The 16,113-nt window shown below is 47.9% G+C and overlaps 1 protein-coding gene across 8 annotated transcripts in view; it reads left to right on the top strand.

Annotated features, from left to right (window-relative positions):
- PATJ (PATJ crumbs cell polarity complex component) overlaps positions 1-16,113 on the top strand; it is a 1,530,963-nt gene that overhangs the window by 678,604 nt on the left and 836,246 nt on the right. For all 8 annotated transcript variants that reach the window (XM_078669616.1, XM_078669595.1, XM_078669605.1 and 5 more), the window contains one exon: positions 5,618-5,728. In XM_078669616.1, coding sequence (XP_078525742.1) covers positions 5,618-5,728 — 111 coding nt within the window. The remainder of the gene's footprint in view (positions 1-5,617; positions 5,729-16,113) is intronic.

Here is a 16,113-nt window from a genome sequence, read left to right as displayed (position 1 = left end):
GAGACTCACACATCCACTCCGGGACTGAGGCACTCACTCATAGACCCTTTCAGACACTTGCACATCTACTCAGAGACTCACTGAGATGTACATGGACCCAGTCACATACCCACTCAGACACACACTTAAAGACTAATCGATCCACTGAGAAACTCCTGCACCCACTCACATGATCTCTAAGAGACTTACAGACACACTCATTGAGGCACTCACGCAGTCATGCACACACTTACAAACTCACTCCCAAAGTCATGCATCCAGTCACAGACCCAGTCAGAGTATGATAGATCTACTCACAGTCCCTTTCACTCTAGTGCACCCACTCACTGGCCCACTCAGGCAGCCACTCAGTTGGCCACTCAGCTATTCATGCATCCATTGACAGACCCTCTCTGACACTTATGCACCCACTCACAGACCCACTGAGACACATACGTACCCACTCACTCACCTAGTTAGAGACTCACGCACCCATTCACTCATACACTCAGAGACTTACACAGCCACTCACAGATCCAAACAGGCACACAAGCACCCAGTCAATCACCCGAGTCATAGACTCATTCATCTGCTCACGGACCCTCTCAGACAATTATTCACCCACTCACAGACCCACTGAGACATTCATGAACACACTCACAGAGCCACTCAGATACTCACAGCTGCTCACAGACCCACTTAGAAAGTGATACACCCACTAACAGACCCACTCAGGATACTCAAGTAACGACTCAGAGACCCAATCAGGCACTCTCACACCAAATCACAGCCCGTACAGCCACTCACACACGCATCCTCTAAGGTTACAGACACACTTAGGAAATTAAATTTAAAAAAACCTTAGAAATTCACAAAGGTTACAGGGACGTTCTAGGTAGGAAATAGCATTAAAAAACAGAAATTAACTGAAAAAACAAAGGTTACAGGGATGTTACAGTTAGGAACTGGAATTTAAAACATCTTAAAAATGTACTGAAAAAAACAAAGGTTACAGTGACGTTATAGTCAGGAGATTTGCATTGGAGGATCCTAAGTTATGAGATGGAAAGTACCGCATGAAGCTCGTTTGGAGATATTAAGGACCTCGTGTGTGGAAGGCCCTAAAGGTGATAATTAGGACCTTAAACAGCACACGCTTATGAATTGGCAGCCAGTGTAGGACATCCAATGCAGCTGAGGCAGAGGATTTCCTGGGCCACCTCAACACCAGCCGTGCGGCTGCGTGCTGGACCATCTGCAACTTATGCATGACTGCTTTGTTGGTTCCTGCATAAAGGCTGTTGCAGTAGTCCAGCCGAGATGTTATAAGGGCCACCACCACCATTTGTCTGGCTGAGAGTGGTAATAGGTCAAAGAATTTTCTTAGACCTTTTATGATGTTAAAGCAGGTGCCTGCCACGGCCAGAGCCTGATGTTTAAACGACGAACGTGGGTGGGTACCGGGACATCAACAAAAATAAGAAAAGGATCACCCCATAATGCCCTATGGCTTATTTTATTAACTTCTTTTTTTGTGTCATTGGAGGCTGCAAGAAGTGCGGCAGCCCCACAGCAACATCAAAAAACAGTAAGTCTCATGGGTAATTAAATCGGTGACCCCAGTAGAACTTACCATACTTTTCCAAACCACTCCTAGCTGGAGCTGTATGCTCTTCAGCTGGAGTGCAAGGTCCTGTTGTGGTTAGTTTTATGATTGCATTATGTGGGCTGACATTTTTTTTTTAAACCACACGCTATGCATGACGACGGGCATCTTTCTTTACGTTAAAGAAGCCCTAGAAATTCAACAAAAAAGCAAAGTTTAAAGTGCCATTATTCGTAATTGTATGTTACTTTACATTTTTTTTAAAAACAAACGTGGGTGCACAAGTTATAGTTACTTGAGATAACTATAACTGGTGAATTTCAGTATATGTTTTCATTTAAAACAGTTTTTTTAACTGACATTTTCACCTAACCACAACATACTTTAACCTTCTTTTTTTTTTTTTCTTCAGTGAATATATACATATCAGATGGAGTCTAATCATATTTTTTTAGTGCCATGCTACGGGTACAAGTCCCATAATATATTCACCAGTGTTCCTAGAGAGGGAAAAACAGCTCTCCTGAGCAGTTTGCGTTGCTTTATTTTGGCTGGTTTATGGTCTAAAGTAATACTTACAAACTTATCTGTGAAGAAAAGGCACTCCTGATGTAACAATCTGTGAAGTAACAGCAAATATTTATAAAGTTTTCAAAAAGCAATGAAATGAATACTTATGCTAGAGTGCAAAGAAAACCGGGCAGACTAAGTTGCTCATGTGTTCTGTGAGACAACTTGTGATAACCGTTCGAGCCCAGGAATGTCAAAATGTTTTGAAATGCACAAAGGGCACAACCCCCCTGAGACAGTTGTCTGTTTTTGTGCTTCCTGTTTGTAGTGGTTTTATACATTTGTGTGATGTGGCATTATAGCCCTTTGGTGGTGGTTGCTGCATTGTAATTCTTCAAAAGCAAAAACAACAGGTGATGGACAGAATGCAGAACAATGTCATACATTCACCCCAGTACAGAGATCTGGGCCTAAATCCATCGTTTTTTTGCTCACCATGCCTTTCCAGTTTGAACCCAGCCATATGCAAATCAGTCTTGACCCTGTGCCCCATGGGAACAGTCCAGCCCGAACTGCCAAGCCAGGTCCTCCCTGGACTGGAAACAAGCATCCAAGGACCGGTTTCGGGCTTTCAGCCCTCATCAGCCTGGATAGCTTGATTCCCGTGGCATGGAGAGCACGGGACTCACGTCTGAGCATACCCGTCCCACTCGGGGTGACAAAAGCAAAAACAACAGGTGATGGACAGAATGCAGAACAATGTCATACATTCACCCAAGTACAGAGATCTGGGCCTAAATCCATCGTTTTTTTGCTCACAATGCCTTTCCAGTTTGAACCCAGCCATATGCAAATCAGTCTTGACCCTGTGCCCCATGGGAACAGTCCAGCCCGAACTGCCAAGCCAGGTCCTCCCTGGACTGGAAACAAGCATCCAAGGACCGGTTTCGGGCTTTCAGCCCTCATCAGCCTGGATAGCTTGATTCCAGTGGCATGGAGAGCACGGGACTCACGTCTGAGCATACCCGTCCCACTCGGCGTGACAAAAGCAAAAACAACAGGTGATGGACAGAATGCAGAACAATGTCATACATTCACCCCAGTACAGAGATCTGGGCCTAAATCCATCTTTTTTTTGCTCACCATGCCTTTCCAGTTCGGGTTGGACTGTTCCCATGAGGCACAGGTTCAAGGCTGATTTGCATATGGCCATGTAAATGTAAATGTGAATGTATTTCGATTTATATAGCGCACAAATCACCCAGGGGTCTCAAGGCGCTTGCTTAGGGAACCCGTCCTGGTATTCCCCTGTGAGATACCCCGGCAGGGAATTCACAAGGTGAAAGCCAGGCATCCCGCCGCGAGGGGCCGTAGTGGAGATTAAGCAAGCTATTGCCCAGAGTCGCAGAGTGTGACCCCGTGAGTCAAGTAGGCACCGGAGCGAGAATTATCGAGTCCGTGGAATTTTTGAGCCCGAGACCCGCCGAGGCGGGGAATCGAACCCTGGTCCACGGCTGATCTCAGCTTCCGGGTCTGCCGCCTCTAACCACTGAGCCACGCTTCTCTGTGGTTAGAGGCGTCTGAACTGGTGTGGTGTGGAGTGCAAAAAAATGATGGATTTAGGCCCAGATCTCTGTACTGGGGTGAATGTATGACATTGTTCTGCATTCTGTCCATCAATTGTTGTTTTTGCATTTGTCACCCCGAGTGGGATGGGTATGCTGTCTCATGCTCTCTACACCACTGGAGTCAAGCTATCCTGGCTGAAGACGGCTGATAGCCAGAAACCGGTCCTAGGATGCTTGATTCCGGTCCAGCAAAGACATGGCTTGGCAGTTCGGGTTGGACTGTTCCCATGAGGCACAGGGTCAAGGCTGATTTGCATATGGCCATGTCTGAACTGGTGTGGTGTGGAGTGCAAAAAAATGATGGATTTAGGCCCAGATCTCTGTACTGGGGTGAATGTATGACATTGTTCTGCATTCTGTCCATCAATTGTTGTTTTTGCATTTGTCATCCTGAGTGGGATGGGTATGCTCAGACGTGAGTCCCATGCTCTCCACACCACTGGAGTAAAGCTATCCTGACTGAAGACGGCTGATAGCCAGAAACCGGTCCTAGGATGCTTGATTCCGGTCCAGCAAAGACATGGCTTGGCAGTTCGGGTTGGACTGTTCCCATGAGGCATAGGGTCAAGGCTGATTTGCATATGGCCATGTCTGAACTGGTGTGGTGTGGAGTGCAAATAAATGATGGATTTAGGCCCAGATCTCTGTACTGGGGTGAATGTATGACATTGTTCTGCATTCTGTCCATCAATTGTTGTTTTTGCATTTGTCACCCCGAGTGGGATGGGTATGCTCAGACGTGAGTCCCATGCTCTCCACACCACTGGAGTCAAGCTATCCTGGCTGAAGACAGCTGATAGCCAGAAACCGGTCCTAGAATGCTTGATTCCGGTCCAGCAAAGACATGGCTTGGCAGTTCGGGTTGGAGTGTTCCCATGAGGCACAGGGTCAAGGCTGATTTGCATATGGCCATGTCTGAACTGGTGTGGTGTGGAGTGCAAAAAAATGATGGATTTAGGCCCAGATCTCTGTACTGGGGTGAATGTATGACATTGTTCTGCATTCTGTCCATCAATTGTTGTTTTGGATTGTAATTCTTCAGCATCTGTGATCATTGTTAAGATTTAGTCCTACTTCTGTGTTTGTGGCCTGTACAGTGCAGTTTTGGGGTCTGAAAATATGATCACCCTATTTTTAAGTCTGCAAGAATATTGATTTTCAAAATAATTCTTACATAATATTCATATATTGGGGCTTAAGGCCTGCTGGCTTCACCCATTAGTCTGTGCGCTTGTAATTCACTTATTTGCTTTTGCCCACTTTAGTATGGGGCAGTGGATAACCACACTCTTCTCATTATCTCCCTTCGCTTTGAGTGACCGCACAAAGCCTATGCACATTGTTCATATCTGCATAAAAAATTGTTCTTTCTTCTCACTGATACAGCTGGAACGCGATTTGAGTGCTTGGTTAGATGATGATTTATTATTGTCTCCTTCACAAATAATAATAAAACATGCACAGCAATACTGAAAGTCTTGATATTTAGTAACATTCACTGGTAAAACACCAGCGAATATTTTTCTATTTAAAACGTTTATTGCAATCACATGGTGACCACACTTAAGTGGTGGTGTATTTTGTATTTGACTTTTAAGGTATACGCTTGAAATTAAAAATACAAAAAATATATAAACCGTCACACCAACTTGCCACAGCCAGACATACTGATTTTCCGGTGCCTCTTGCCATGTGTTCACAAACGCCCCATTTAATTGTGTAACTTTCAAGGTCTGGTCCAATGAGATTCTTGCGCATGTACCTTTATAAGCTATACTTGCTCTTCCAGGAAATATAAACTGTCAAGACATAGGTCACCTTCTGAAATAGCATTTGTTTCTTTGCAGAATTATTTTAATACCCTGTGTTTAATTAAAATTGCTGCATTTTATAGGTATCAGGAGTGGATCTGCAAAATGCTTCTCACGATGAAGCTGTGGATGCTATTAAAAATGGTGGGAATCCTGTTGTTTTCGTTGTTCAGAGTTTGACAACTATTCCACGGGTGAGCGATTGTAATACATTTTTTGTTCAACCTCTTCAATCTGTGTATTACTGTTTTATACTGCCATTTGCACCCGTAATAACTTACATGATGAAAGAGTTCCAATTTGTTATGAGTGCCTATCACTCAAACATGTCTCAGCTTTATTTAATTAAAAATGCGGTCTTTATACACATTTTCCATGTAAAACAGCACATGTAAGTAAAATAAGTTAATATTTGTGGACATCAGATGGGCATGATTTGCTTTTTCCCCAACTCAGTTCAGTATGTCTCTAGCATTTGTTTTCATGCCTGAGATCAATTTGGAGCAATGCTTTAAAGTTTTACATGCCAAGCAACTCTTAACTAATAAAATGCTCTTTCTAATGGATACTACTAACCACAGATTCCTCATCTTTAGATTATTCTGTGGCTCCCAGACCAGATCTGAATTCTTTTCATAGTTGTGCTTCTGCACAGCACTAGATGGTGCTGTGTGACTCTGTGTTGACTTTGTTCCACCCCGAAAATAACATAGTAGGAGCCAAGTGTCAGCACTACCCATGCACACGAATGCCATTTGTATTCTTTCTTAATCCTCAAATGTGGATCGGGAGCTCCTTTTTCGTTAGTATTGACGACCTTTTCAAATTGAAATCCAGTGTGCAAGGTAATGATACGTCCAACTAGAACTACAGGGTTCAACCATGCCATTACGGTGGAAAACATATAACAGACCCACACAAGGTGTGCCTCAGGTGTTTGAGCTCTGAGGCATGATTCCAAGTCATGCGATGTGTTATGGAAGAAATGGATTATAAAAATATGGTGCAATAGCAGACAACTGTAGAGTGTCACACAGTTTTACCTGGTGAAAGAACAGTTCAGGCTCAAAAACTCATGCTGATGAGGGAGAGGTAAAGAGTTCCCTTGAATGAATAACTTCTATGGTCATAGTTAAAGGAAAACTCGTATTTAGCAAGCTTGAAGGAATTTATTGCCTTAGCACGCAGGCACGTATTCTGTGTTCACAGTAGGTTGAAGCATGATTAGACAATAGGAGCAGAAGATTGAGTTAGCCAAGAACACATAAAATCTGATAAGAGGTCTTAGGAGGATAATGATAAAGCGCACATGCAAATAAATATGCATTCACATCTGATACACATACATTCAAAAGTAGAAGAATAGTTTGTTAAGCATTGTTAGAACTGAAATAAAAGATGTGTAGTGTATTAGGTTAAAGTTTAGGGTCACAGGTGACTTCATATTTCTCCATAACCAATGTGTACTAATATGTACCTTCCTAGTAATTGATTGTTTGAATTTTTGTAACAAGCATTGTCGGACAGTGTATAAACATAGCTGCCTGTGAAGCAGCAAACGGAGAAAACTGCCTGTTTACCTGTGTGGGGACGGTCGCTCTCCCTGCCATGTCAGTAAACAGTGGTTTTCACATTGCCAAGAGGAGTCTGTCTTTTTCTTTGTTTTCAAGTTACCCTGCAAAAGATGAGTGCTCCAAGTCATGCGATGAGTGTCTCTTCAAGCACCCAAAGCCAATTTTAGACCATGAAGTGAAGATGTACATCGCCGAACATCGATAGAAGTCACGGACCTCACATATGGCATGCCTTTGGGACACAAGTCTCCACCATGGCCTTCAGTTGGGTTACCACTGGCAGATCCGTCATTGGTGCCACCTGAGTCCCTACAAACCTTCTTGCACCGACTCCGTTGCCGACTTCCATTCTGCCTGCAACACCTGCACCAATCTCTCTTTCCTGGACACGGTCTCTGACGTCTCCAGCTATGCTACCCTTAACCGAATCCTTCTCAACCCCCCGATCACTGTAGAGTTTCAACCCAGTTCCTGCACAGCTTTTTCACACAATATCCTTCCACTACTGCAGAACTGTTCTTAGAGGCTCCATCAGCTTTCTGACCACCACTTGGCGATGACAGTGGTGATGATGGGGATAATTTGCCCCTACATTATGATGACAGTTTATACATGGATATACAGGAAGCCAGTGGTCTTGATACTGCTCCTAATACAGGACTGATGTCACCCCTTGGCCTGCCAAAGGAAGAGAGTGCTTTGTTTGCACTAGCAATTAGACCTGCCACTGAAGTCCTGGGCTTACAGCTACCTTCTGTTGTTAAGACAAACCTCCTTACTGAAGTAATGCAACCTGGACCTTATTCCTATGAGTCCTTACTCCGGTTCACTGAAGCCCTAACTGATACTCTTATGGACACTTGGTCAAGACCAGCATGAGGTTATCAGCAGTCCCTGAAGAGTTTACAGGCTCAAGCCAGTCTAGATTGTCAGGATGCAGCCAAATATGTTATTTGTGCTGGTCTGGATACCACTGACAGCTTGGCATAAGCAGATGGGACTAGTGTGTTGCTACAATGCTATGCACAGATGTGAATCAAAGGTTTTTCTATAGATGTGCAGACATGACTTATCGAAATGCATTTTTATGGATCCCACCTCTTTGGTGAAAAAGCAGATTCCGCCCTAGAACTGTTCAAGAAAAGCCAGGCTACAGTGGGATCTTTGGGGCTGACCTCTGCCAGACAGTTTCCCCATCAGTATCTGGCACTTCCGAGGCTACTCCAGAGGTTTGTCACATAGGTAGCGCCAGGGCCTCCCCCCAAATCTAGTCACCCCAGTCCTTGGATCAGGCAGGCAACACGCAGATACCTATTTTCCTAGTTTCCCTCACCTACCGCATCAGCCTCTTAGCTGCGTTTGTTTGCTCGTAGCGATGCACAACCACCCTATGGGTGGCAGGATTCAGCATTTTCTCCCATGGTGGCAATCGGATCAATCTGACAGATGGGTCCTCCAGATAATAACAGCATCTTACCACCTCACAGCGGCTTTCAGAGGAGCACCTATATAACTTACTGTCAGAGGTGTGAACTCTACTATCCAGAGGACCTTCAAGTGGGCTCTGGACTCAGACATAGGGCCTGATTTCTACTTGTACTGTTTTCTTCTGCCATAGAAAGATGGAGGCATTCATCCTATTTTAGATCTTAGGTCTCTGAATTTCCATCCTGAGGAATATCAAATTCATAATGCTCTCATATACCCAGGTTATGTCTGCCTCGGATCCAGGCAACTGGATAGTAGCCTTGGACATGCACAACACATACTTTCATGTGCCCGTCCTACAGTCCCACTGACTTTACCTTTGGTTGAGGTTTGACCCCAGAGCCTTTTCAGTTTGCCATGCTCTAATTCAGCCATATCTGCACCTCTTGGGTATTCACAAAAGTGATGATGGTGATCGCTCCCCATTTTTGGAATTTGGGGATTATTGGCTTTTGAAAGAGTGCTCACCACAGTGAGTTGTAGACCACCTCTAGATGACTGCAAACCTCCCGACATTGTTGGGGTTCTTTATCACGGAGCTGAAGTCACACTTGACCCTTCGCGGAGAATATTTTTTATAGCAGCTGTCTTCGACTCAGTGCAGCCCATGGCCTTTACTCCGTCACCACAAGTCCAGGAAATTCAGGCTATGATCCCAGTGTTTCAGTCCTGGATAATGGTGTGAGCAGCCTGTAGGCCTCATGCAACCTGCTTGCACACGTAGATGGGTGGTATATGTTGGCTCTGGAGAAGGATCTGAAATCTCAGTGAGCCAAGCACCAAGAAAACTTGTAAGATGTCATCCAGGTTTTGTAGGAGATTGCACAAGATCTGCACTGGTGGCTGCTTGACCACAACCTGACCAGCAGCAGACACCTCTCCCTTCCCTACCTAGAGCTGACCGGGGTGATGGATGTGTCAATGCTGTGTTACTGAGGTCATCTGTTAGCGATGGAGATTGGCGGACTCTGGCCTCCTGTGGAAAATCGCCTTCATATCAATTGTTGGAGATGTGCGCGATTCACCTGACGTTTAAAGCCTTCCTAACGTACAATAAGGGAAGAGCTGATACAGGTTCTCACATACAATGCCACCGCCATGTTATAGTACAACAAGCAGGGTGGAGTGGGACATGGGATCCTGTGCTGGGATGCTCTGTGCCTTTTGGTGGTGTTTGGAATGTCATTGCATCTCCCTGATTGTGAACCAGCTGGTGGGATCACTTAATGCCAGGTGGGCAAACTCAGCAAGAGGTATCTGGTACATCATGAATGGCACCTGCACCCTGAGATGGCACAAGGTGCCATCTGACTTTGGTGAGAAGCCTGATTAGTTCTTATCTGAAAGAAACACAAAATTATAGATTCCTTACCTTAGAATTACCCCCAGGCGTCAGACTGGATCTGAAAAGTTTTTGTCAGCAGAACCCCTGCGCGTCGGTAGGTTGCGTCATGTGGCTTCGCATCTGCAGCTGGCGTCGACATTGCCGAGATGATATCGCGGGTGCTACTTAGACGCCGCTCATGCGTGCTGGCGACAGTTCTTTCTTTTTCCGCGCCAGCAAGCGCAGATCCTGGAAGAGCAGGAACACCCAGTCAATTTTTGACAGACTTTTTGAGGCTTTTTGTCTCCATTTTTTCATCGAGTCTTCGACTCTTAAGGTGCAGTTAGGATGCCCAGGTTTAAGTCCTGTGAGGATTGTCACCGTATGATGTCGGTGACCGACCCACACCGAGTGTGTCTTTTCTGCCTGGGGCCTGACAACGACCCCAAGTCGTGCCCGACTGCCGGGCTATGGTGCCGAAAACTTTGCGGGAGCGTTCACGAAAGTTGCTGGAAGCCTGGCAGTTGGCTCCGCGCCATTCGAGGGCCCTGGTCCCGAGGTTGGTCGAGGGACTGTTGCGCAGAGTTCTCACCATCGGTCTTCGGGATTTAAGTCTTCGCACTCTGGATCAGGTAAGGCGAAGCACAAGAAGTCAAAGAAACGACATAGTTCTCTGACTTCCCCTTGTCGGTCGCGCGACACGGCTGAGGGTGTAGGTGGTGCCTCCGGCGGAGCCTATGCAGTCGCCGCCGGCCTACCCGCCCTTTTTGGGTTCGTCAGAGACTCTGGCCCAGATACAGGAATTCCTGTCGGCCATGGCTTGCCTCTTTGGGCCGTGAGGTCCCGCCAGTGAGCCTTCGGACTCCGCGGTCCCGAGTGGGGGTCCTCGCCTTTCAGTCGACTCCGGCCCAGCGAGACCCCCCTGGGTCCTGGTCGACACCGGTTGACCATATAACACCTCCACCGACATTGAACCTGCCGGCACCACTTCCGACATCACCCGCTCCTTGGGACGACGTTGGCCCCGGTTTCAGCCACGAAGTGGACGCGGCGTCATTCGATGCCGTTTTCAACGCTGCTTGGGGATTTCTATCCCCATGTCCCTACTCCTTATTTTTGGCCTGTACACCAGTCTGAGGAGGAAGGGGACGACTGGGAGGGGTCTGAGAACCCTCTCGCAGCTGCTTGTGAGTGAACAGGACTGGTTAGAGATGTTGGGTAGGGCGGCCGAGGCCCTACACCTCGGGCTCCGTACTGTGGCTGTCAGGACTAACCTCCTGACAGAAGTGCTTCAGCCAGCAGCTACTTCTGCGGAGCCGCTGCTTCCTTTCAATAAAGCACTTTCTGATGTTCTTTTGGGCACTTGGACAGGCCCACCACAGGGGCTCCTGTGGATAGGAGCGTGGCCCGATGCCATCGCCCGGCTCCGGGTGACCTAATTTTCCTCCCCCAACACCCCACCCCTGAGCCCTTGGTTGTCCAAGCCTCTGCTTCCCCGACTGCCTTCCCTTCCGCACTGCCGGATAGGGAATCAAAGAAACTGGATCAGTTCGGAAAGAAGATTTTTTCTTCCACCAGTTCTGCACTGTGGTCCGTGAACACTGCATGCCTCTTGGCCCGTTATTCCCACTCTCTATGGTATACGGTGGCACAAGTGCTGCCTCAGTGTCCTGAGGAAGCCCGGACAGCTCTCTCTCTTAGGCTGTTGCAGAGGGGAGTGACGCAGCTAAGTTAATAATTTGTTGTGTTCTAGACACCGCTGACTCACTGGGCAGATCGATGGCAACGACAGTGGCGGTTCGGCGCCACGCCTGGTTGAGAAGCACTGGATTCTCGGGGGATGTCCAAAACACACTTATGGACATGGCCGTCGCCTCTTCGACGACAAAGCAGACCATGCTTTGGAGCGGTTTAAGGATGCACAGGCTACGGCCAAGTCCGTGGGGTGCTCCGCAGCCCGCCCTCTTCTGCAGGCTGCTTTTCGCTCCGTTCGTGGCACCGGAAGGGGCGCCCTCAGCGTTCGCAGCAGAGCCACAAGCCTGCGCAGCTACCATCCCAGTGCGGACGCGGATTCCGCCATGTCGGACCGAGGGTCAGCGGGCATGTCAGTCCACCTCCACTCCGGCCACCACTGCCTCCAAACCTTCCTAGTCCGAACTTTCAGGCCCATCAGATGCCAGTGGGCGGCAGGCTTCACCATCACCTCCCCCACTGGCCCACCATCACATCGGACAGGTGGGTTTTAGAAATAGTCCGAAGGGGCTACTCCCTCCCCTTCGAGACCACCCATCCACCATGCCACCTCAAGTCGGAGGATCACTTGGTGGCTCTTCAGCAGGAAGTTGCAGCCCTCTTGGCCAAGGGGGCTATCGAATGCGATCCGATGCCAGGAGTAGGTTGTGGTTGCTATTCCCACTACTTTCTGGTGCCAATGAAGGACAAGGGCCTGCATCCTGTCTTAGATCTCTAGAATGTAAATCGCTTCCTCTGTCAAGAGAAGTTCAGGATGCTCACTTTGGCTCAGGTCTTGTCTACTCTCGACCCACAAGACTGGATGGTCGGGCTTGACTTACAGGATGCTTATTTCCACATCCCAGTCCTGTGGACCCACCAGCATTACCTGGGGTTCACGGTAGGCCACGAGCATTTTCAGTTTACCGTGCTCCCCTTTGGCCTTACTGACGCCCCTCGGGGGTTCACAAAAGTGATGGCGGTCGTTGCCGCTCATCTGCACAGATCAGGGGTTTCAGTCTTCCACTATCTCGATGACTGGTTGTTGAAGGCGGGCTCACCCCAGGCAGTCGTCTACCACCTCCAGACTACAGCAGACTTCCTGCATTCACGGTGGTTCTCCATCAACGTGCCAAAGTCGTACCTGACCCCCTCTCAGAAGCTCCTCTCCATCGGAGCTGTTCTGGACACGACGCGGTTTCGGGTTTGTCCTTACGAACAGCGAGTCTGGGATATTCGGGCTATGATTCCGATCTTTCAGCCTCCATCCCGGGTTTCGGTCTGGATGACCGCGAGGCTGCTTGGCCTAATGGCCTCCTGCATCCTGCTGATCGATCATGCCAGGTGGCATATGCGGGCTCTGCAGTGGGACCTGAGGCTCCAGTGGGTGCAGCATCAGGGGAATCTGTCCGATTGTGTCCAGATCTCGGAGGGCACTGCACGACAATTGCAGTGGTGGCTCATGAACCAGGATTGGATCGATGGCAGATCCCTCTCCCTTCCCCAACCAGAACACACAGTGGTGACAGACGCATCCCTTCTGGGATGGGGTGGCCACATGGGAGAGGCGGAGATCAGAAGCCTCTGGTCTCGGCGGAGTCTGAGCTCCACATCAACATCTGGAGCTCTGGGCGATCCGTCTTGCACTGAAAGAATTCCTTCCCTCTGTCCAGGGAAGAGTAGTGCAGGTGTTCACGGACAACACCACCACCATGTGGTACTGCAAGAAACAAGGCGAGGTGGGGTTGTGGACCCTATGTCAAGAGGCCCTCCGTCCCTGGACATGGCTGGAACATCAGAGCATATCCCTGGTGGTTCAACACCTGGCAGGTTCACTGAACACCAGGCGCAGGTGTATGATGGATCACGAAAGGCGTCTTTACCCGGAGGTGGTGGAAGGTCTCTTTCTACTGTGGGGAGAGCCTTGGTTAGATCTATCCGCCGCCAAAGAGAACGCGCAATGTGAGCAATTCTGCGCATTGGAATTTCCAAGGTGGCACTCTCTAGGCCACGCTTTTCTGCCAAGAGTGATGAAAAAGATCAAGTTCAGCCGGGCCCAAGTCATTATTGTGGCTCCGGATTGGACACACAGACTCTGGTATCCCGAGCTGCTCAACATGGCCACTGATCCCCCGATCCGACTGCCTCTTCGGGAGAATCTTTTGTCGCAGCACCAGGTGACGGTCTTCCACCCGAACCTGTCCAGCCTCCACCTCCTTGCGTGGAGATTGAGCAGCGGCAGTTGACATCATTTAACTTGCCTCCCGAAGTCTGTGATGTAATGTTGGCAGCCAGGTGTCCCTCCACAAAGACGGTATACACCTGCAGATGGAATAAATTTGTGGCATGGTGCACAGCAAAGGCTGTGGATCCCCTTTCTTCCCCTCTTTCGGAGGTTCTTTTGTTCCTCCTGTCTTTGGCCCAGCAGGGCTCTGCTCTGGGCACTCTTAAGGGCTACCTCTCGGCCATTACAGCCTACCTTAGGCTTCCTGATCAGCCTCTCTTTTCAAGTCCCCTGTTGTAAATGGATTTCTCAAAGGCATTACTCATCTTTTTCCTCCTGTTCCCTTCATATTGCCTCAGTGGGACTTGAACTTGATTCTTACTTATCTAATGTGCGTTCCTTTTGAGCCGCTACCTAACTGTCCTCTCAGACTCCTCACTCTGAAAACTGATTTTCTTGTGGCTATCACCTCTGGGCGCAGGGTGAGTGAGCTACAAGCTCTGTCTTCCAAGCCTCCTTTTCTGGCTGTTCATCCGGACAATGTCGTCCTCAGAACACGACCTTCCTTTCTTCCAAAGTGGTGACTTCATTTCATATTGGCCAAGCCATCACTTTGCCCACCTTCTTTCCGCCTCCTCATCCTTCAAAAGAGGAAGAGAGGCTCCACCGTCTGGATCCAAAATGTGCTCTCTCCTTTTATTTAGATTGCACCAAACAGTTCCGGGTGGACGACCAGCTCTTTGTTGGTTACGCGGGTGCTAAGAAAGGTCAGGCAGTGCACAAACCAACCATTTCCAGGTGGGTCATTCTGTGCATCAAGGCCTGCGATTCTTTGGCAAAGAAGGAGTCTCCAGTGGGGCTGCTCACCCATTCCACCGGGTGATGGCAGCTACTACTGCTTTGGGACGGGGAGTACCCCCTAAATGACATATGTTAGGCAGCTATGTGGGCATCGCTGCACACGTTACGAGACACTACTGCCTGGACAGCCAAGTCTGGCGAGATGGTTTCTATGGCCGTTCTGTTCTCCAGGACTTTCTGGTGTGAACTTGGTTTGCAGACCCAGCTCCTGGGTTGGTATTGCTGGGGTATCTATTCTGAGGTAAGGAATTTATAACTAACAGTTTCTTTCAGATGAACAAGTTACTTACCTTCAGTAACAATATATCTGTAAGAAACATAGGTTAATTATAAGCTCCTTACCACCCCACCCATCCTTCCCGTTCTGAAAACTGACTTCTAGGGTTAACATCCTTTCAGGGCCCTAGTTTTGTGCACCACTGGTCAGCATCTTGCATGGCTCCGCGTTTCTGACGTGGAAAGTCGTGTACAGAACTGACATCAGTGTGCGAGGGTGGAGTCTAAGTAACTTCCGCTACGTCATCCCAGCGACCATGACGACGGATGTGAGTCGACCCTCGCCACCTACCGACGCGCAGGGGTACTGCTGACGAAAAACCTTCCGGATCCAGTCTGCCACCTAGGAGGAATTCTAAGGTAAGGAATCTATAACTAACCTATGTTTCATACAGATATATCGTTACCGAAGTTAAGTAACTTGTTCTTTTGGTTTTCAAAGGGACACTAGCAGACTGTCGATCCGAACAAGAGGGAGACATTTTATTTTCCACAATTGCCAGGATACCCGATTTCTATACCCTTCCTAAAATACACAAAGTGATAGTTCCCCCCTCCCAGCAGGTCCAGTATCTGGCATTGATTCCATTCTAAAACTCTTGTTCAATACTGTTCTTTCGTCACGAGAACAGAGGTGCAGAAAATATCATCTTATCTCAACGGTACAAGGAAGTCATTAATATCATTAAGCACCTAAGATATAACACTGAGTAGAAGATCCTCCTTACTTTTCATGAAGAGGCTCTCTACAGCACTATTCCACGGCAGGCAACCATGAGGGTAGCAGAGCATCACTGAGTGATTCTGACTGACACTTTGAAAAAGGATCATGCGCACTAGTTGGTGTAGCAGTAAAAAAAAATTCTTGAAGTTTGAAAAACCAATTTGCAATGAAGTGAGTGGGATCTCAGTGAAAGACACGTTTACCACAACCCTGTCCTGCCTTCAAATGCATAATTTTGAAACAGAGAAAATATACACAGGATCTTATCCTTACCACAAAATGTCACAGGAAAACATTATATTGATGATTTTCTAGTAATCCGGAGAGGGAGTGAAAAACAAGCAACCCAGTTTGGGGATTGGATCAATGCAGGATCC

Source organism: Lissotriton helveticus, chromosome 1_2 (assembly GCF_964261635.1).
Source record: "Lissotriton helveticus chromosome 1_2, aLisHel1.1, whole genome shotgun sequence".
Classification (NCBI taxonomy): domain Eukaryota; kingdom Metazoa; phylum Chordata; class Amphibia; order Caudata; family Salamandridae; genus Lissotriton; species Lissotriton helveticus.
The sequence above is the reverse complement of the archived record's forward strand: the minus strand, read 5'-3'. Positions and strand labels throughout refer to the sequence as shown.